The following is a 22,564-nucleotide window of genomic DNA, read 5'->3' as shown; positions in this document are numbered from 1 at the left end:
TGTACTTCTGGGCGGACCGTGTTTATATGTGGCCAAGGGTAAGTCGCTTAGAACATTGAGGCAGGCTCAATTTAGGGAACAGCTGACCTCATTGATTGCAATTGCGGTACACTCATTTCACAGTTTATGGCACACTGTGGCTCACATTTTTGACATTTAAATTTTGAAATGTTAGAAATTGGCAGCCCTGCCAATGTTTGTTAATGTCAAAACGATCAAGCGGTCAATCTGAGCGCTGGCGAATTTGACAGGTTTCACATGATCAGCACCTCGGCAGCACAGTAAGGCACAGACTGAACAAAATTTTCATGAAAGAGGTGAACGGAATGTTCTCAGTGACTTACCCTTGTATGTGGCACATAATAATCATAAGGATTTTCATATGGAAATTTTCCATTAGTTATGTGCGGATTATTTTGAGTGTAGGGATAGGGTTGTCAATCCCTTGGTTGCAACTGTTTCAAGCCCCTCGTTTTCTTCTCAAAACACCACCGGGGTAAAGTGGTGACGTTTGAGCTGCGGCGTTTTGCCTTTCCATAAATCGATCAGGAATCGACGAAACAGATGCGAGGCCTTGCCGTTTTCTCATCGATTTCAAGAGAAACTTTCGAAACTTCTACGGCGCGTTGACGTTCTGAAGAAATTTTTATTTCATGAAAGTAGTTCAGGATTGAGCCGAAAAGTCTGCGTTCTTACGGCAAATGTGTTGTTCTCTGATATAACGAAATTAAGAATGTAATTTTGTGCCATTTCGTTAAAGAAAAACGTATAAAATAGTCAATGAAAATCGCTTTTGGAAAGGACTGCGACAGTGAAAAGTATTAGAAGAGTGGTCGATCGAGCATCAAAAATCTGAGCAGTACCGTTTGGATTACTCTGGTACAAGCATAGTAATTATTGCAAACGTAGTTTACGTTTTAAAAATTTGAGTGATATTGGCCTTAGGCTTGTATGCGCGGACATTAGCTTTGCTATGGAGCAACCAACAGCGGAAGCGGTTCTTCAAGGTGTATACACGCTATACAATAACCCCAATAAAGTCGAAAAAGAAAAAGCTTCAAAATGGCTAGAAGCCTTCCAGAAATCGGTAAGTTTTTAAACCATTTTCGGTTTGCATTTTTATTTAAAAAAGATAATAAGTAATCACTTCGATTTTATAGATACACTCTTGGGAAATAGCGGATCAACTCCTGCAGCAAAAATACGACTTGAATTCTTGCACATTTGCGGCACAAACAATGCGGAACAAAATCCAGAACAGCTTCCATGAGCTGCCAGAGTCTGCCCACGAATCACTTCGACAAAGTTTATTGCAGCACATCAGCCACATAACGCTTGAAACGAAACCCGTAATCGTTACTCAGTTATCGCTGGCGCTGGCGGATTTAGCATTGCTAATGTCGTCTTGGCATAAACCTGTTGCCACATTGTTGGAACGTTTTTCAAGCAATCCCAACATGATGTACGCAGTGATAGAACTATTGACACTTATTCCGGAGGAGGTAAATTCTCGTTACCTGCGATTGGGGGCGAACCGGAGAAAAGACGTTCTTACCGACCTCGAGACAGATTCCAGTTTGGTCAACAGCTACTTGCTGATGTGCTTGATGAACTGCAACGATAATGAAATACTTCAAACAAAAATTTTAAAATGTTTTACGTCATGGTTGCATATAAATGCTTTTAAAATTGCCCAGTTGGGAGACAATATGATTGTTGCCTACTCGTTCCAAGTACTAAGCAACATCCACTCGAAGCCGGAAATTCACGATGCAGCAACGGATTGCCTCTGCGCGTTGCTGCAATGCGTAGAAATGAACAATAACGGAAACGGTTTGGATGTGAATCTCTTCAACGGAATACTTAGCTTGGAAGAAGCATATAATATGTCGGTCGCACAAGAAGACCTTGACAGATCAATAAACTTATGCAGACTATTCACCGTACTTGTAGAAAGCAATCTAACAAGAATGGTAGCTGGATCGGAAGCAGCAACGCCTCACTTTAGCGTGAAATCGCTGGAACTCGTTCTGAATTGTGTTGGGCATTACGATTTCGAAGTGGCAGAGATAACGTTCAACATGTGGTACCGGCTTAGCGAGGATCTATACCAGCGAAACAACGAAACTCTGACCGCACATTTCAAGCCGTACGTGGAACGGCTAATCGCTGCCCTCTACAAGCATTGCCAGATGGAATCGGATCACGAGGGTCTGATAGAAGAGGGAGATTCTTTCAAGGTATGCTCGATTTTGACCGCTAAATTATTCGTTTGAACTATAAAGGTATCGTTTTTTTTTCTTTCAGGATTTCCGCTTCAAGGTTTCGGAGATTATAAAAGATGTAATCTTCATTGTCAGTTCGATTAGCTGCTTTAAGCAGATGTTTGTCATACTACAGAGTCCAAACGTCACTTGGGAGTCCAGCGAGGCTGCCCTTTTCATCATGGAAAATGTGGCACGAAACATCTTACCGTAAGTATTTATTTCTAGCATCTATCGGTGATCGTAAATGTAGGATGGTGATTCTCTTTGTTTTGTCGGTGTTGTCTGTCACACTCCTGTTTCGTTTTAACTATGTCATTCTTCCTACATTTATGACTACTTTTCAACAAGCACTAATTTTAAAAACTAACTATTCGGAGATGCATAGCGACTACTAAATTAAGTTTTACATTCAGGAATGTTCTGCAGAGAAAAAAATGAAGTATTACTGCTTTATTATTTGATTGTTCCTATTTGTGCATGATCTTACGTAAAATTCTTGTAAAATGTACGTTTTCAGAATGTTACAAACAATCTGTTTGGTATCCGAGCAAGTAGCTAGAGAAAATGTAAGAATTGCGTTGCTCAACAGTGAACTAAAGAAGTGAGGCATAAATTTTAAAACAAAAACATGTAGGTAATGGGATACTTTTCGGCAAGATTACACTGCCGTGAATCGCATATCAGTCCCATATGGAAATTCATCAATCGGAGAAAACAGTGATGAAAGCTGTGATCATGTTTATGAAGATAAGAAAAATATCGCATGACATATCGTTATTAACTTGACTCAAGAATATGTATTACAATGTTTTTAATACTTTGGTAGTACTATACAATAAAATTATAATATTTTTGTATAAAAAAAACAACAATGGGACTGATATGCCATTATTTTGCATGACATACTGCAAAATAATTGCATATCAGTCCCGCTATGACCGGTTTCTATTTACGGTGTAACTGTCAAAATTGATTGTTTCGCTTAAAGTGTTGTTTATTTAAAAGTTTTAATAACTCCTGAAAAATGTCCTCGTTAAGTTTTCGGTACGAAACGCCAAAAACAACGTTGAAATTATGGATATGCTTCCCGACAGTTTTTTTATAAATGTTTTTAGCGTATCTCAATATGTTTTAAGTAAGTTGAAGCCTCGACCCTATATCGACAACATCAGATACGTAGTTGTAAAAAAAAGATCATACGAATTCCATTACAGCAACTCTGTGAATGGGCTAAACCAACACCATTGCAAGATTTTTACAACGAAGCAAGAAAAACAAGTCATGTCTAATGAATTTGATATTGAAAATCATTTAAAAAGACAATCAACCAAAATTTTGATGGATGATTGATGATGGAAGGAAAAAATCATTGATTAAAACCATCGTTTCATTAGTAGACGAAACTAAAAAACAATTTTGGATTGAATTACCAGAACAAAACCAGTGAACGCATATTTGACGAACGATCTGTAATGTTTGCTAACATTTTATCTATAATAAGAGTAAATATGAATAAATAAAGTACGTAAGAGTTGATAAAATTGTGTTATCATTCATTTGAGCTTTAAAGTATGGGATATATTATATCTTCTTCCTGCGGCCACCGCTGTGGGACTGATATGCAATTACTTTTAAGATGGGACAAACTGACCTGATATTTTTTTTATATTTTTTGAAATGAAACTAGCTATTTTTTTGTTACAACCTAAAGAACAATGATAACTAATACTGTTTAGCGATTAAACTCAAAATCACAAAAAATACATATGGGACTGATATGCGATTCACGGCAGTACAGTTGTTCAGGTTTTGTGTTCTGCAAACCTGGAAAGTGCATTAATCTATCCATAATCTGGCAGATAGAGCAGGCGAAATCGGTAATATAGCGGCCTTATTTTATAAAACTTTATTCTAATATCTGGAGTTCTTACTGTCAATAGCTTACTCGGTATCAAGTATAATAACTGCTCTATGATTGATTAATTCAAATTTAGAAGCGCAAAGTGGTTTCTGGAAAATCTTGAAGTGTGTACCTTTTTAAGAGATCAAAACGTTATTTCACAGCACTAAAAACCAAATCGTCTGCTCTGAATTACAATTTTATTTTTTTATTTGATATTTATTTTTGTAAATTATTTTAAATTATCAGTATCTGATTTCTAGCGACTATACATAAATTACACAAGCTGGAAACTCGAACATTTTTTTATTTTCTAAGACTAAATAAAATGTATTTAAATGAATATTTTCGCACAATATTTCAACTACACGTTTCAAAGAGTAACTATGCATCTACCATATTTAGTTTGGTTTTTTTCATTAGTGGTGCCTGAGAAAGCTAGCACCGCGTCTCGAACATTTGATCAATTTATCGTATATCAAACGTCAGCCACCGGTCCTGAAACAGCGATTTTGCTTGACATCTAGCTACAACTCTATTACGAACTGACTCAAGTTTTCCACACAGTCGGTGCTAGCTTTCTTAGCTTATCGAGCGTGTTTTTAACCATTTGCAACTTCGCTGTTTTCGTTTCGAAACTTTCTAGAGAGATAATGCAATTAGGAGAGCGCGACATACCAACGTCCCGGTTCAATCAGCTCTGGTGAATAGCCCCAATTCAAGGCCACTCGACGTCCGGTCGGCGTGTGCTTAATGCATAACGTGTTGTTTTTTCTTTCTTTTCTTCTTTACTTTTTTTGCAGTGAGGAGAGTGAAGTGGTCCCCAAAGTGGTCGAGGCTATCCTGAATTTGCCCGAAAACTGCCACATAGCCATCCGATACACGTCGATCAACATCTTAGGTGAACTGTGTGATTGGATCGATTCTAACCCGGAGACGTTGGAACCGATTCTTAACTTTTTACTGTGCGCCTTGCAGCAGAAGAACGGTTTAGCAACAGCTGCTGCTAATGCTTTGCAGTCGATCTGTTCGGCCTGTAAAAAGCATATGCTCGGTCATATTAGCGGATTAATGGAAATCGCTCGTTGCTTAGATGGGTTTGAAATTCAGACCGACTCCGCAATAGGTTTGCTGAAGGGCATATCCATTATAATAGGCCGATTGCCACATGCACAATTGACAACAGCGATGCAGGAGCTTTGTAGCTTCCAGGTGCAAGCACTCAATCAGTTAACCAGCGTTGAAGATGACGGACTCGGCGTAAAGAAAGATCGCCACGATCCCGTGTTTTGGGTGGATCGTTTGGCTTCGATCTATCGGCACGTAAATCCAACGATCACGGCTAACGAAGTAAATCCATGCGTGTATGTCATCGTCAATAACTGGAGTGTGTTATCTCGCGCAATGGAATGTTACAAAAATGATTCAAAAACAATGGAACGAATAGTTAGGTGTATTCGGTATGCAATTCGATGCATCGGCAAACAAGCCATGCCAATTTTGGAACCCTTGGTGAAACAAATTATCACAATTTACTCAGGCCACAATCACAGTTGTTTGCTGTACTTAGGAAGCATTTTAGTAGATGAATTTGCCTGCGAAACCAGCTGCATACAGGGACTATTGAATATGCTGCAAGCATTTATTGAGCCAACCTTCCAAGTGCTGCAAATGGAAAATGGTTTGAAAAACCATCCCGACATGGTAGACGACTTTTTTAGACTGGTGGCGCGTTTCATCCAGCGGTCGCCATTCCAGTTGCTGCAGAGTCCTCTGGTAACACCAATAATCCAATGTGGTTTATTAGCCTGCACGCTTGATCATCGAGATGCTAACCTGTCGGTAATGCGTTTCTTCTGCAGTCTGTTAAGTTACGGCCGACATGATCGGGCAGATGAATTACGAGCAATAGTTCATAGCATATTGCTGCAGCATGGCGAATCATTGATCATGAATCTGCTATACGCTTCGGTGTTTTGCCTGCATTCTTATATGCTTTCCGACGTGGCGGACGTGTTCGTCGAGATCAAACAGCTTAATCCTCAACAGCTAGAGGGTTATGTGCGAAAAGCGGTTGACGCTCTACCAAAAAAGAATAGCGGAGGTTGCGTGACCGTTACTAATGAACAGATGATAGAGTTCGTCGAAAGTATCGTCAAGTAAGTATTTGGTTATTGTTGTTATATGAATGAATGTTACTATAAAATTGTTCTCTTTTTCAGATCCGAAACGCCGAGAGCGGTAACGCAGGCACTACAAGAGTTCTCACGTCTGTATCGATAAATGGCGCTAGACGTGTATGCGTAGGTATAAAGATTTTGTACGAATCGCAGGTCGCACTTGAGCGCATTTGACTTTAAAATGAAAGTTGTTTATTGTGTATATAAACTAGTGCTGATGCAAGTTTAACTGTATTCCTACTTAATGCAGGAAATATTCTATATAGTTAACCATAAGAAATTAATGCACTGGATGGCGAGAACAGTGAAAACGGTTAATGTAGAAAAATCGACACTTCTCGCGGACGCCGCGCGGGTGATCATTTTAGGAAAAGTCTAATATAATTACAATTACAAGACTAAAATTGTAGTATGATATTGAATAAAAATTGACATTTATTGAATTGCTATTATTTAGTTTAGAGAATAGCAGCTATAGCAGCAAATAATAGCAGAATTGATATATGAATGCCGGTAGATATAGGTATTTTGTTCATTGAAATTAATTGTTAGGCCGATCACTGCTTAAATCCTTTTTCACAAATATTATATGTTTGATTTGCATGTATGTCTTCTTTCCCGGTATTCTTCAACGCATTATTTTTCTTTTTATTAATCACCTTAGGTATTTGGCCTATTTTAATTCCGTTTATCTTTTGCGTGAATGTCATGTCGACAATCTTAAATTATCTTAATATGATCTCTGTGATAAGATCTTGAAATTATCTAGATTACATTATCGTGAAGCTTTTCTCAAAACGGACTTCGCGAAAAATTTGATTCTTTTACTTTCTTTAGGTTGAACATCGAATTCAACAGTTGTCAGCAAAGACAATAGATATGTCACATTTTTATTTTCAAATCAGTGTTAATAAGATACGGACTAGCTTAGAGTCATTGTTGTATTCACACCGGTAGAGTTTCAGATGAAAGGTGGATCGATGAGCGGATAAAAGCGAAATTCAGCATTGAGAGGGTACGAACAGCAGTCCATCATCGATACGCGGAACTGGAAAGGCTTGTTAAAAATTCAAGAGCACCTGGCTTAATTCCCTAGCTGAGGGGGGAGTAAGGGTCGCCGGCAATGAAGCAATGCAGATATGCTGCTCATGCGCACAGCTAGTCAGTTACTGAGCAATCATACGGACTTTTCCTATTCTCAAAGTCATCTCACTCACCTCACTTCAGACATATAAACACGCGTATTTCGTGTTCGCTAGTGAGGGTGCTTGAGCTGTCAGAGCTTTCTGACCTTTTCGCGTGCGCAATGGCGGCTAGTGGGTACAACTTTCGGAGAACGTTAACATGCCTTTGACAACCTTTTTCACGTCAAGTTGATATTTCCAGCCTTAATTGTCGTTGTAGAACTTTCAAGCATACGTGAGCGGAGTTCCCAGCAGCAGATAAACATTGTCGAAATCTGTACCCATTAGCCGCATTACCCGCCATTAAGCGCGCGAAAAGGTGGATAGACCATTTGTCGACCAGCATTTGGAAAGGGCGGATAAGCCAACTGTCAAACAGAACGAGTGAGAGTTCATTTTCCTATGCTGCTCCCACCCCATTGGCAGGCAACCATGTTTTCGCCGCCAACATCTCGTGTGTGCGAAAATGAGATAGCATTTCATCACTTCGTTTCACTCGACTGCCAGCAGCTTGATTTGGGCCCGCTGTCAAATTTTGAGCCCAGGACATGATATCACTGACGTTCACTGCAGCTCGATATAGAGATGTCAATGCGGTGGCTGCTCCAGCAAAAAATAACTCTCGCTCGGTCTGTTTGACAGTTGGCTTATCCGCCCTTTTCAAATCTCGGGAAATTTTTCAAATGGCCTTATCTAACATTTGCATCGAACTGAGAAAATCAACATTGAAACTATTTACTCATCATTTTAAATCCTATTTAAAAATCCGGCAATTTTTATTTTAGTGGATACTGCCTAACGGTACTTTTTACTATGGTTTTGCATTATTGTAGTAAGGATTCTAAGTATTTTTAAAAATAACTGAGTTTTGAGCAAAAATAAGGTATACAACGCTTCGGTTCAGTAAAAAACACATACACCCGATCATAAGACATAATGACAGCTAGCGTGTTACTCTCCACTTGGCGTAACGCACGCTATAAACTAGTGCGTTACCTTACGTCAAAATGTTGTGTCAGATTGAAAACCGTTATGTTATATGCGTCAAAATCGTCAATATGTTTACATCGTTCAATGCAATCGAATGTTACTAACGTCGAATTGAACATAAGCATATTATGCTGCATTATAGGCTTTTACGTAAACAGTGTTGTGTTTTGGTTCGTTGTTCGTATCATTGTGAGTTAGAAAAACTCGAGGAAAAAGTAAAATAAAGCTATCCGAATAAAAACCACAAGTTCACACAAAATGACGGAAATGACTGTGGTGCATTTCTTTTTTCTTTAGTTACTTCGGCTGATTTTATAAGAGCGTATGTCAAATGACAATTCGTTTCATACATTCGTCCCGAAGCGGTGCAAGTAAAAAATGTAATTGTAGGGATGTTCGGTCATATTGTCAAAATTGTTTAAACTTATTCAAGAGTCGATTTTCGTGAATCTAATCTAATAAGTGCTTTCATAACATGTTATATAGTAACATAGCATAAAAAAACCGTTTGTTGACATTTTGCGACTTAAGTCCCTTTGAAAAATTTCCCGAGAAATGTTGGTCGACATTTTATATGACAAGCGACAAGTAGAGTGACTACACGCTTAAAAAATTTGACCCACTTTCACGAAAAGTGGAACAGCTCAAAACATGCGTATATTTTACACACTATTTTGAGTAACTCTTACTCCTTTTATGAGTTCCACCGTAGAAGCTCATTAATGAGCAATATTTACTCAAAAATGAGTGCCATTTCACCCAAAACTGAGTAGTACTTACACAAATTACGAGTAAATTTAACTCAGTTATGAGGTCGACCTAAACTACTCAGAATTTAGAAATTGCCATTACTCAAATTTTTGGGCTGTTCCACTTTTTGTCATAGTGAGTCGGTTTTTACTCATTTTTGAGTTGAAAAACACTCATTTCTGAGTTAATCTTATTCATTCGCGGGTTAAATTTTTTAAGCGTGTATATACAGAGTGGCGACAAGTCATCCCAAATGTATGCAATGCGGTTTTTCCAAGGTTTTTCTTTCTCTTTCCTGTATACGCGTTGGATAGGTCGTCTGCTCGATTGGAATGACACTGACAGATAATTATCATTCCAATTTTGACATTGTCGCCACTCTGTATACAGTCACTCTAGCGACAAGGTAACGTGCTGATATTTATATTGCGCTTTCCCGTGCTGGAATTTTGACAATCCGCAGATGACCCCACGGGAAAGCAATATCAATATCAGCAATGTTGTTATGTAGTTTGTAAAATGCCGACCAACATTTGAAAAGGGCGGTTAAGCCAACTAACAAACAGAACGAGTGGTGGGGGTGGTGGTGGTTTTTATTTGTTAACGGAGACAGAACGAGTGAGAGTTCATTTTCCTATAGAGCTTTCCAGTTATGTGTGTATTGGTGCTTGAAAATGAGGCAAACAACAACAGTAAACAAAAGAGATGCATTCCTTTGTCACCAAGGTACAGAATGAATTTCGTCTTTCGCTGGCTTAAATACCAGCAAATTTTCAAAATATGTGCTTGAATTTGGAACAGGATGGAAAATTTGACTGAAATATGTGCTCTGCAGTGTGGCAAACGGAGAAACACAACTAGTAATCCCTATTTTTCGGTTTGTTCCTCCAGCATCAGCTGTTCCCCAAAGTGAGGTAAACATCATGTATATCGAGGGGATGCGCTGTGCTATCCCTCGCTATGTATTTGACAGAGGATAACATCGCGCTTCCAAAACTGTCAACGCTTCCAAAAGTGTCAAATTTCAAAGGCAGTAACCAAAGTAAATTGATATATACCAGGTATGTGACCATCGAGGATTGCATTAGTGTGTGTAGAAAGAAGAAGAAATAGTTCTGAAATATGGTGGAACTTGCATGAAAATTAAAACTAAATTAATTGTAATTAATGAATGCAGCTATATTATTCCAGAAAAATATTTGAACATTTACAATGAAATGTAAGGATTATATTTTAAAGTCATTTGCACTTGTAGCCTTCTTTATTATGCGTAAAAAATTTGAGAACATGGGTGACTAACTATTTCGATGTGCAATTGAAAAATGAATTAATGTTTCTAATACTTCACGATCAATACGGTATACGGTTGCTTAAATTAAAACACGTTCCATCCAACATTTTGCTTGCATGATGCTCTTGAATATCTGCCTTTGATGTCTTCTTTTAAAAAATAGTTTTATTCGAATAGATGCTTGTGCTACTGCTTGAAAATCCTTAAGTTGAAGTCACTGTTCCAAGATGATACCTTTTTATCATAAATTTACCCGTCGCAACACTATGTAGAAAACCATAAAAAGTAATCTTAGATTGCTACAAAACGGTCTTAGAAGATAATTAACACTTTAAAAGCTTACCAGAAATCAGACGAAAAATATCGCGGGCGGATAACAATGTTGCTCATGTTGCTTATTGAACAATCATTTCCGAGCATTTAAAAAAAAATCTTTTTTGTTTTACTACTTGTAGGAAAGCGATATAACGACATTTCTTTGAGACATCTTGATACCGTTTTGATGGAAAAAATTCCGCCTGCAATTTGGACTGTTGCACTTCATTGTATTCATGAAAATACATACTAGAAATAATGTTCTAAGCATAAACATAAAAACTGTGAGGAAAAAATAGACAAATCTTGCGTATCCAACGATTTTTTTTTAAAATTAACTAATTTTCCATACAAAATGCTCGAAATCTCAGAACTAGTGTAGATGTGTTAGTGCAAAGTGTATATGACAGCTCACATTGTCATATACCTGGTATATATCAATTTACTTTGGGCAGTAACAGAGCGAGAAAAAAAAGAAAAAAGCAAAACATCGAGTTTCATTGTTCGATGTTGTACTCGCTGCTCTCGTTAATGGAGCATTCCCTTGATGTATATACACGCGTATTTCGTGTTCGCTACTGTGGGTGCTTGAGCTGTCAGAAAGCTCTATGCTGCTCCAGCAAAAAATAACTCTCGCTCGGTCTGTTTGACGTGCAGCTTATCCGCTCTTTTCAAATGTTGGTCGACAAATCGTTTATTGGCTCGATTGGCTCTCTTTTGACAATTTTCGCTGCTCGATTGGCTCCTAAGATGGCTGCTTCCGAGTAAACACAATGCATACGGATTTTACTACGTTGCGGCAATTTGGCAGTTTTTACATGGGTTTTCTGTCAAATTTCCGCAACGTAGTAAAATCCGTATGCATTGTGTCTGAACCTTTACAACAACAATCAAGGGGGAAAATGTCAACTTGACGTGAGCAGAGTTGCCAAAAGCATGCTAACGTTTTCCGAAAGTTGTACCCACTAGCCGCCATTACGCAATACTCTGACATAACCACCTTTTCGCGCGCTTAATGGCGGCTAGTGGGTACAGTTTTCGACAATGTTTATTTGCTTTTGGGAACTCCGCTCATGTATGCTTGAAAGTTTTATAACAACAATTAAGGCTGTAAATATAAACTTGACGTGAATCCACTTTTTCGCGTGCGTAATGGCGGCTGGTGGGTACAACCCTCGGAAAATATTAGCATGCCTTTGGCAACTTTATTCACGTCACGTTAATATTTCTACCTTTGATCGTTGTTTTAGAATTTATTATTTTATCAAGCGTACGTGAGCGGAGTTGCTAAAAGCAAATAAACATTTTCGAAAACTACCCACCAGCCGCCACTAAGCGCGCGAAAAGGTCGATAAAGTTGCCAAAGGCATGCTAACGTTCTCCGAAAGTTGTACCCACTAGCCGCCATTGCGCACGCGAAAAGTTCGATAGAGAGTCGCCATCTTATACCGAACATTCCACTCGAACGATGGGACTGGCAACCCTATCCCTACTCAATGTGTGTGACAGTGGCCAACATCTACTGTCGGCGTGGGTATTTGCAAAATCTGGCTAAGAGATGAAAATACTACCCATCTGCCAGCATATCGGCTTTTCAGAGTGAAACGAACAGAACGTATAGCGGTGTTATGCTGTTTCATTTACGCAATTGGTTAGATGTTCACTGCAAAAACCTGGCTGCCTAGCAGAACCACGGGTGTGAAATTGTCAAAATTTTGCGGGCTAAACATCTATGGATGGCGACAATTTGGATACAGCCAGCGTATCGAAAATAACAGCTAATAATAGTTAAATTATAACTAAAAGGCTGTGTTTAGCTGGTTTCTAATTAGTTTCAGTTGTTTTAAAACGAATCAAACGTTAAGTAGGTCGTAGTATTAAAGGTACCAAAACCGATGAGTGGGACATGGACAATGTATGTGATTTGACAACCACACCACCCTGCTGAGCAGGACCCAGGACCGTGAATCGAACAAAATCAGTTGTCAAAAGTAAGTCCAATCGAACTGTATACTATTACTAAGGTACGGCAGATACGGCAAGTTTGTGTTCTTTAGTCAAAGTAAATTGATATATACCAGGTATATGACAATGCGAGCTGTCATATACACTTTGCACTAACACATCTACACTAGTTCTGAGATTTCGAGCATTTTGTATGGAAAATTAGTTAATTTTAAAAAAAAATCGTTGGATACGCAAGATTTGTCTATTTTTTTCTCACAGTTTTTATGTTTATGCTTAGAACACTATTTCTAGTATGTATTTTCATGAATACAATGAAGTGCAACATTCCAAATTGCAAGCGGAAATTTTTTCGTCAAAACGGTATCAAGATGTCTCAAAGAAATGTCGTTATATCGCTTTCCTACAAGTAGTAAAACAAAAAAGATTTTTTTTAAAATGCTCGGACATGATTGTTCAATAAGCAGCATGAGCAACATTGTTATCCGCCCGCGATATTTTTCGTCTGATTTCTGGTAAGCTTTTAAAGTGTTAATTATCTTCTAAGACCGTTTTGTAGCAATCTAAGATTACTTTTTATGGTTTTCTACGTAGTGTTGAGACGGGTAAATTTATGATAAAAAGGTATCATCTTGGAACAGTGACTTCAACTTAAGGATTTTCAAGCAGTAGCACAAGCATCTATTCGAATAAAACTATTTGTTAAAAGAAGACATCAAAGGCAGATATTCAAGAGCATCATGCAAGCAAAATGTTGGATGGAACGTGTTTTAATTTAAGCAACCGTATACCGTATTGATCGTGAAGTATTAGAAACATTAATTCATTTTTCAATTGCACATCGAAATAGTTAGTCACCCATGTTCTCAAATTTTTTACGCATAATAAAGAAGGCTACAAGTGCAAATGACTTTGAAATATATTCCTTACATTTCATTGTAAATGTTCAAATATTTCTCTGGAATAATATAGCTGCATTAATTAATTACAATTAATTTAGTTTTAATTTTCATGCAAGTTCCACCATATTTCAGAACTATTTCTTCTTCTTTCTACACACACTAATGCAACCCTCGATGGTCACATACCTGGTATATATCAATTTACTTTGTTCTTTAGTATGCTAAAAAGTATAGGTGTTAGTGTCATCGTTGTACGGTACAATGTTTATGCTTTTTTATGCCCGTAGAAGAATAGTGCGAGTTTGACGTCACTCTTGCTGTTTACATTATTGTCAATTGCAAGGAAAATTGTACCATCCAAAGTGCGATATCGGTCATAAAAGTGCTATTTTAGCTTAAATCGTTTGGGTCTCTTCGGCGCACTTATTGCTTGGAAGATAACGAAAAAGTGCGCCGAAGATACCGAAACGATTTAAGCTACAATAGCACTTTTATGAGCGATATCGCACTTTGGATGGTACAATTTTCCTTACAATTGACAATATTTGCGCTGCTAACACAAACAAACTGTACGTTGCTCCACACCTCTACTACTTGACATCGCAATCAAACAGGATTTGTCAAAATACCGATTAGAGAGCCTCCAAAAAGAGTAACGAGAGAGCCTATTATTGATAGAGAGACGCCATTTCAAACCGAGAACATATTTTGAGCAACTTTTTTAAATTTTGAGCAGCTTTTTATGAATTATTCGAAATAAAAGCTTCAGAGAAAGTGAGTATACTATTATTAAATGTAGCATCGTGAAACTCAAAAGCTCTAATTTAAATCGCTGCTTCTCAAACGACTTAGCAATAACACAACAGAATCATAACTATTACATATCTATTTATTCCAAAGTTTCGAATTTAATGTCTGTTGATCACAGAATGATCTATCCCGCATAGTCAAATACCATATGCCAACGATTTTCCATATAGTTTTCTAACCATTTGCTGAATCAAGTGGACCATTTGCTATATAATCAGATAACCATATGCAGACTATACTCAGCAATGGTTTTGACTATGTGGTAAATGGTAACTTGAGAAATAACCATTGTATGAACTAGTCGTTAGGTATGGTTACCATACAAAAATGCTGATTTTCGCGAACAATTTTTTGGCGATACCATACTTGGTATGGTGGACATACAGTCAGTGAAATTGTACTAAAACTATTACATATATAGTATTATTATGGTTTTTCGGAAACAAACGATTCACATTGAATGACAGGGACAATGGTATTTATATTGTTACTAATGGTGCATGTATCATTCGTGTAATGGTTTTGATATGGTTAAGGGATTATACTGGAAATCGTTGGTGTATGCTATTTTATGCTATAAATATTGTTTCAACAATGGAAAATAATTTAGCCATATTATATAGTTCGTTTATTAGCTCATAAATGATATGAAATATAATTTCAATTATTTCGTAATGCTCAGGCGCTTGCGATTTTGCGCATTTTCACTCACGCCTCCGTTTGTAACCATCCACCATGGTAGCTTCATGGATAACTGTGCAGCGTAACTAAATCCTGGCAGGTCACCACTATACGTACTTTTGACTTCCTCGCCGATATCACCTTGGACACTCCAAATGAAAGCGGATAGTAGTATACGCGGCATGCTGCGATCTCTTTAAGGCAAAACTTAAGAACATGTTCGTCGCTTAATAGTTGCTCGATCTGCAGATAAAATATTTCAATTAAATTATGGCAATCCAATTTTTAAACAATACTCACTAGCATTTTCACGATGATATAATCTTCACTCAAAGATTCTAACCGGCAATCAGAAATGACGGTGACGATGGTGACGGTTAGTGTAGAGGGCGGAAGTCCAACAGCGAAGCAATGAATAACAGTTTATCGCTTTTTCGTTCGTTTCTGTGAGTACACAGTAAAATAATGTAACCCATTTATATGTACACAGAAAAATCATTCAACCTAATTTTTCACTCAATGGTCAGAATTTCGTTCTTACTATTTATTTAGTACTAACTGTATACAGTATCGTACGCCAATCGTTAAACCTATATGAACTTGAATGATAGCAAATGATATAAAACTTTATCAGGAACAGTAACTGTTGATCATACAATGCATTTATAATACCCACCGTTTTATCAATAGTTTTTGATTATGCGGGATGCGTGCGGCATCACTGACGTACGCAGCTGCATTGTTGCTAGATTATTTGTCTCAGATGGTGACTCTCTATAAGGCTCTCTACTCTGAGTATTTCTAATACAAACTTAGCCAATGACAGAAAAACATAAAACAAAGGAAAATAATAACAAGTCTTGCAGTGCACATGGCCCAAGCCGGTACTTGTTTATAAATATTAGTTCTTTGTACATACAATATAGTTCGTTTCTTTGGTTTCTTTCGCACATTAAAATAATAGCTTAGATGTAATAAAGCTTAAGTAATATGTTTCGCACTCAGCTAGTGAGATATAAAAGATTTGTTTCTAGGCGATTGTTCTGTTCCGAAGCAGGTTTCCGTAATGTACATCAAGCAAAGAGATTTTATGCACCGTTATTAGGTAAACAAATTCTTTTTGATGCGATATGTTAATGATACATGGAATTTTTTGTAGACATGAAAGAAGCCACCGTGATTAAGTATATTGATAAGAGTGAGTTTTTTCTCGATTTGGACCAGAAGGATGTCGAAAGGAAAATAAATTATTTGAAATATTTGAATGCAACTGGTACAGAAATATTGGAACACGCACAGTTGTTAACTTTACATTTATTTACGCTTGAGAATAGAGCAACAATTTTACGCGAATCAGGATTTGTTGAAACGTTAACACTAATGACAGTCTCGAAATATCTAACAATTGTTAGAAAAAGTGTGAAAACGTTAAAATTACATCAACTCATTCCAGCCGATCTGAACATGGTTGAGCAAATGAAAAAGCAATTCGATGTAGATATTTGTCCAAATGTTGATAACAATAGCGACGACGTACAATTACAAGAGTTGAGGAAAGCATTTTTAATGGAGTTTCTTAAGATTCGATTACAACTTTCAGAGGACGAAATCACAAAATTGTGGAAAACATATTCGAGATTGAAACATCGCAGTTTTGGCCATACTCAGCGAGTACTAGATATTTTGCAGCACGATTACCATTTCGGCAGAGATAAAATAATTGGCAATTTTTATTTGCTTTGTGCACATCCCGAAAATTTACTGCGGTTTCCGGAAGTTGTTCCAACAATTGCTGAAACCAGTATAAAGGAAGTTATAATGAGGCAACCTAAAATAGCGATGGTTCAATGTGAGAAAGTAAAAGATTTACTGGATGAACTACGCAAGCAAAACATTTGCGAAAAAGGAATTTTTATATATCCTATTATTCTTACTTTGTCTCCTGAAACAGTTAGAGCTAGACTGAAAGAGTTACAGAAACACCATGAATTCAAGGTATTACTCAGTAATCCACGGATTGTGAAACTAATAGCGTATCAAACCAAAGCCACCATTCGACTGGAATTTCTTCGGCAGATGAAGGTTCGGTGTGCGTCACTGAATGTTCTTTCCGGACACTCTAAAAATTTTGAACGGTATGCTCCTAAATATGTTTTGGCTTTAAAGATAATTATTTTAAGTATTTTAATCGCTGTAGGTACGTCCTTGATGGTTACGATCGGACGACAGGAAAAGATACCTCCCATTATCTTAATATGATTTTTAACCAACATGGAATGAAAGCGATGAATTCATTGAAAAAGCATCCGAATTGGTTTCATGTTCCGGTTATTCAGCTGCGCAATACCTTCGAATATTTGATAAACGAAGGATTCGAGGCGGATAGCATTTTAGAAAACGTTCAGATTCTGCTTTATCCTAGGTACGAATTAGAATAGTTATTCCGTGCGTACAAAATGTCTTAAATTGTTTTTATTTATAGATTTCGCATCGAAAGTAAACTACAAACGTTATTAGACTGTAAAGAACGGAAAATACAGCACGATGAAATGGGTTTAGAGTTGACTTCAACAACTCCTATTCAGATTTTATCACTTTGTTTATACTTGATAGAAGTTGATTTCCGTTTCACTGGCGACGGCGTCTGGCCGGAAGAGAACCAACAGAGCGATACTGTCACAACCACAAACATAAAGATACCTAGCACATTGCATTCAACCTATAAATATGGAAAGAAACCGGCAGGATCTGCTAATATCTGAAAAAAAAATCACGATATTTTGAGACTCTGTTTTATTTTCATTTTAATTTTATCCGTAGATTTTAGCTGTGATCGATAACAATTCGGTAAAATTTAGAAACTCCGTTACGTAGTCTGGTCTGAGATCGACGCGTAATCCGAAAGTTTATTTATTGGATCATAGTTCTTTCAAGTATTAGTAACAAACCAGGTACCGTGACCGCTCCTAATTCTGCGCATTTTTCATTATATAGGTATGTACTTTTTAACATTGTGCGTCAGTGGCGACTCTTGGGGGCTTAGCTTACCTGTTCAACCAGCGAAAAATACAAATTAATACGCAGATTTACCCCTATTGGTTTTATGATTAAAATATAGAAATGCGATAATAAATCGCATTTCTATATTTTAATCATAAAACCAATAGGGGTATTCACGTGGCGCTTGCTATGTTGCGTAAACGGCGTATTTCGTGTATATACTGCCGCAATTCGCATTGCAGTTCCGGTTTCTATGGAGATGGAACTGTTATGCGAGTAGCGGCAGTATAAATACGCAATACTCCGTATACGGAAGATAGCAAGCGCTACGTGAATACCCCTATTATTTAAATAACAACAGAATACGATGTCTTACTTTACCAGCAAACTTGTCTCTGAAACGGCGCTATATCTCTGCATATTAGCGTTGGTAAGCTTATCAACTTAGGGACTATATGATCCGTGTTAACCATCCGTTACACGCGCCAACTTTTGTAACACGGATACTCGCGCTTTGTATTTTGTACAACACTTTTTATCTCGGAATATCTCGTAATCCTGGCTATATAGAAAGCTACGGTCTTCAACAAAGTTAATCAGCAGGTCAATACCTTTCCTTTGGGGGATAATATTTCATAAGTTTGTCACCAGACGGCACTCAACTGCGCTGTAAATTGGACATCCTACAATAGCAGCCATATACAGGTTGTTGCATTAGGAAAGATCATTTTATCATTCCTAGATGATGTAATATTCTATTGAATAGAATTTTTTCTAGTAGTTATCATGTTTTCTTAGATGTTTTCACATAAAACAGTATGATATCATTTCTACTTTCTATTTAAAAGTGAAAATTTAAAACTTCCGTTCATCTGCCTAGCGTTTTTGGTCCACTAAAACACTTTCTGAAAGCAAGACCTTGCGAATAAACAGATTGCGTAGATACAACACATTCAGAAAGCTGACCCATACACTAGCACCGTGCAGTAACGAAATTGCGAACTTTTGCACACCTTCGGAATGATCATTAACTACTGAATAATTTTGCTGCATACGGAAACTATTTTCCCTTATGAAGAAACGAGAGAAAATTCTAGTAGAAACCGTTTGCGGCACCCCTCACACGTCACTTGCATCGTTTCTGCGATTTCGGTTTATGAGAATCTATTTTTCTGACTATTTAAAGCATTAATGTATTGAATAATTGTGTCAATTTGTTCATAATAAGTTTATTGAAGAATACACATTGGTTTGACATCAATCTGTTACTTTGAAACAAAATGGCATCCAAAAATCTGTACATCCAAAAAAGTGTTGTACAAAATACAACAGCGCGAGTAACGGAAGGTTAAGTCAGACCGAAACAAGTCACAAATATCTGATTACGAGAAAAACGAAGTCAAAGTTTGATACCTACTCTTTGTAATTTAAAGCTAGGAATCGTTCGAAATTAATTCATATCTCTGGCTATTTGCAACATTCATGTAATCTGATTAAAGTAAAATGTAGCTTAGGAAATTCTCAATCGTTTGCTGTCATCTTATTTTTTTTTTTAATTTTGCGGCTTGGTCCGGTCTGATTTAACATCGACCGTATTGGCTCGTTTCATTATCCCTGATTTTTATTTGCAGGTATAATTAGTTCAAGTTGTCACGTTTCGAGCCGTAAATCTTGCATGTGCATAGTATTTTCGATATAAATTAAATTATGGTTGTATGTGAGCACCATTGGCATTATATTAAATTTGGTAAAAAGGTATTTTTTATATCTTATCCAGTTTAGTCTCATATAACTCGTGCTTACATACTGGGGTATGAAATGGGGAAGGCAAATGAGGAGCGTCCAATATAGCTCTAGCTATCCCAAGCCCCTACCTAGCGCCTCCACGTGGCCATACCCGGTAATGCTCTATTGAGTAGCCAAGCTAGGAGGTGCGATACTGTGTGGTTCCCGGCTGCCTGATTTCATAATCGAGGTTTTGGGCAGACGGTGGAGCCACACGATCTGCACACTTAACAAAAAGCACCGAATTCGGTAAAATTTTACCGAATTCTAAACAGCTGAACGTTCGGTAAAAATTTCGATGGTGCCAATCGACGTTTACAGATCATTAGTAATGTTTGGTGTAATAAAAAATTTTACCGAACGTTCAGCTGTTTAGATTTCGGTAAATTTTACCGAATCGTTTAAGTGTGTGGTAAGCATAATAAAAGTTATTTTAATTATTTTTTTCGTTTTAGCTTATGAAGCATTTACTGCTTTATAGTGAAAACTTTGGCCAATACGAGTGTTAATACTGCACATGGATATTGGATACCAGAAGAAAAATTAAATTAATTATTAGAAGCATTTATGGAAACTAAAAGGACGCAACTCTGTTCCATTCGAATGACTGCTGGTGAGATTGTTCTATTTTTACCCATATATACACACTTAATTCCAAAATAAAGTCTCGGTAAAGTAAAATACCGAACTACACAAAAATAGGTCTGTTTTCCCGTGATATCGGTAAACATTTCTCGTTTTACCGTAACTTGGAATATTATTTTACTGAGATATCGGAAATGAAGGTTATTTACCGAGATATTGCAATCTTCTTTGCCGAGAAGATCAGTAAAACAGTAAATCCCCGAGCTCAGTAAAATAAAGTGCCGAATCTAGGTACTTCAATATCGTTTTAACGAAATTTCGTTAAATGCTACTGAAAAAAGCCACAAACTGTTTTACCGCGATTTCAGAAAGCAATGTCAAAAATTAACTGTGCGCGATCGATAGCAGTTTCGTTACCGGTGAAGTTGAAATTGTGAAAATTCTAAACGCGTATCGGCATCTCTTCAAAGAAATGTCGGATGGTAAATGGAATGCTTATAAATGTGTGAATGTTTTAACTTAACGCATAAATTCTTGCAGATTTTTTTCGATCCCTGGCTATCATTCGGTTTAAGTAAGCGCACGCGTGGTGCAGCCGCAATACAGGAAAATCCTATGAACGGGTTGGTGCAATGGATTGGAGTAAGCTTTTTTAATTACTGTACTGAATTTTGGAAGATAAAATATGAAAAACATTTCTCTAGGTTGACGATTCCCTCCCAACCCATAACGTGAATCCAGTGCTCATAATTCGGGGTGAGATGTTGCAGTGTGGAGGCCAATGCGTCATCTCATGGAAAGAATACAACATCCCCGTTGGCTGCCATGCAGTAGTAGGCTTTCTTAGACTATGCGAATGTTACGATGTATTTGCCACCAACTGCATGCCCAACGACAAGCAATTCTTTGTGTTTATCAGAGCAACAATTTTTTCAGCAGGTAAATCAACCACTACAGGTGAAAAATTTGCTCGTTCTACCTATTAACTTTGCCATTATATTTCAATAGTTTATACTATTAACTATACTATTACACTGTTAAACTGTTAAACAATAATTCTTTAAAATAAAAAAATGCGCATATTGATTAATTATGATAGTTTTATGGTTTTATTCAAAATTTTATTGATTTTCATAAACTTATTAAAAATACCGAGTTTTCAGCATATTAATACCGTAGTTCGGCATTTTCAGCTTGTGTTTTACAGAAAATCTCGTTAAAATTTGACAGTTTGGGTCGCTTACGCTTTACGAATATTCGGCAATTTTAGCCGAGTTTCAGTATTGATTACCGGATATCTTGGAAAAATAATACCGAGATTGTCGGTAAAGTTTGACAGTTGTTTGATGTTTTGGATTTCCAAGATCTCGGTGTTTCAATGTTTTACCGAGATTTTCACCGAGATCTCAGCTGTTGGGATCTCGGCAATTTATTTTACCGTGCTCGGTGAAAAAATCTAAGTGTGTACCACATTTCATAAATAAACTAGAATCGGGAAGAGGGAGGGACCATCAGAGCACTTGTTTGAAGCGGTGGGCCTAGGGAGAGTGAAACAGTCGACTTTCTAGGATTAATCTTGGCCCGATTAACAACACATCGTGGATAATGAGCGGGCTCTTCTCCCCACCTGCTGGAGTCATTCTGCATTAAGACGGTTTGTTCAACGATTGACTCAGGTGACTTAGCCCTTGGAAGGAGATTCTCTAAATCCCTGGTACGTGTAAGTGATGTTGCTTATCGACCAATTCCCTTTTGGCCCTTCATACAAGAGTTGGGAAGCATGACCAATCGTTGAATATGTTCAACTCTTTTTGACATGATAGGCTCATTGCTATGAACAGTTGAATCAATATATATAGAATGCCAGTGTCGCTGCAGTGCTCGTGGTAAACATCACACATTTGAAAATTACGTATTTACACTGTATGCGCATATGTGTGAGTGATCGATTCGAAACTG

At 37.3% G+C, this 22,564-nt stretch overlaps 2 protein-coding genes and 1 long non-coding RNA gene across 4 annotated transcripts; 2 read left to right on the top strand and 1 right to left on the bottom strand.

Annotated features, from left to right (window-relative positions):
- The first annotated feature begins 626 nt into the window (after positions 1 to 626).
- Positions 627 to 6,888, top strand: LOC128741312 (transportin-3). Of its 2 annotated transcripts, XM_053837043.1 has the most exons (6): positions 627 to 1,087; positions 1,161 to 2,240; positions 2,308 to 2,474; positions 4,814 to 4,870; positions 4,971 to 6,326; positions 6,390 to 6,888. In XM_053837043.1, the coding sequence occupies exons 1-6, from the start codon at positions 974 to 976 to the stop codon at positions 6,448 to 6,450; spliced, it is 2,835 nt and encodes a 944-aa protein (XP_053693018.1). In that variant the 5' UTR covers positions 627 to 973; the 3' UTR covers positions 6,451 to 6,888. The 2 variants fall into 2 exon arrangements, with proteins under 2 accessions (XP_053693018.1, XP_053693019.1); XM_053837044.1 differs by lacking the exon at positions 4,814 to 4,870.
- An 8,524-nt stretch (positions 6,889 to 15,412) lies between these two features.
- LOC128744460 (uncharacterized) lies at positions 15,413 to 15,940 on the bottom strand. Its single transcript, XR_008412390.1, has 3 exons — positions 15,912 to 15,940; positions 15,536 to 15,679; positions 15,413 to 15,478 (listed from the first exon to the last, which is right to left on the bottom strand). It is a non-coding gene; the product is annotated as an uncharacterized LOC128744460 (long non-coding RNA).
- A 230-nt stretch (positions 15,941 to 16,170) lies between these two features.
- LOC128739905 (transcription termination factor 5, mitochondrial) lies at positions 16,171 to 17,997 on the top strand. Its single transcript, XM_053835407.1, has 4 exons — positions 16,171 to 16,340; positions 16,395 to 17,370; positions 17,433 to 17,657; positions 17,718 to 17,997. Exons 1-4 carry the CDS (start codon positions 16,226 to 16,228, stop codon positions 17,995 to 17,997), a joined length of 1,596 nt encoding a protein of 531 aa, XP_053691382.1. The 5' UTR covers positions 16,171 to 16,225.
- The last annotated feature ends 4,567 nt before the right edge of the window (positions 17,998 to 22,564 follow it).

This window comes from Sabethes cyaneus, chromosome 3, assembly GCF_943734655.1.
Source record: "Sabethes cyaneus chromosome 3, idSabCyanKW18_F2, whole genome shotgun sequence".
NCBI lineage: Eukaryota > Metazoa > Arthropoda > Insecta > Diptera > Culicidae > Sabethes > Sabethes cyaneus.
The sequence above is the reverse complement of the archived record's forward strand: the minus strand, read 5'-3'. Positions and strand labels throughout refer to the sequence as shown.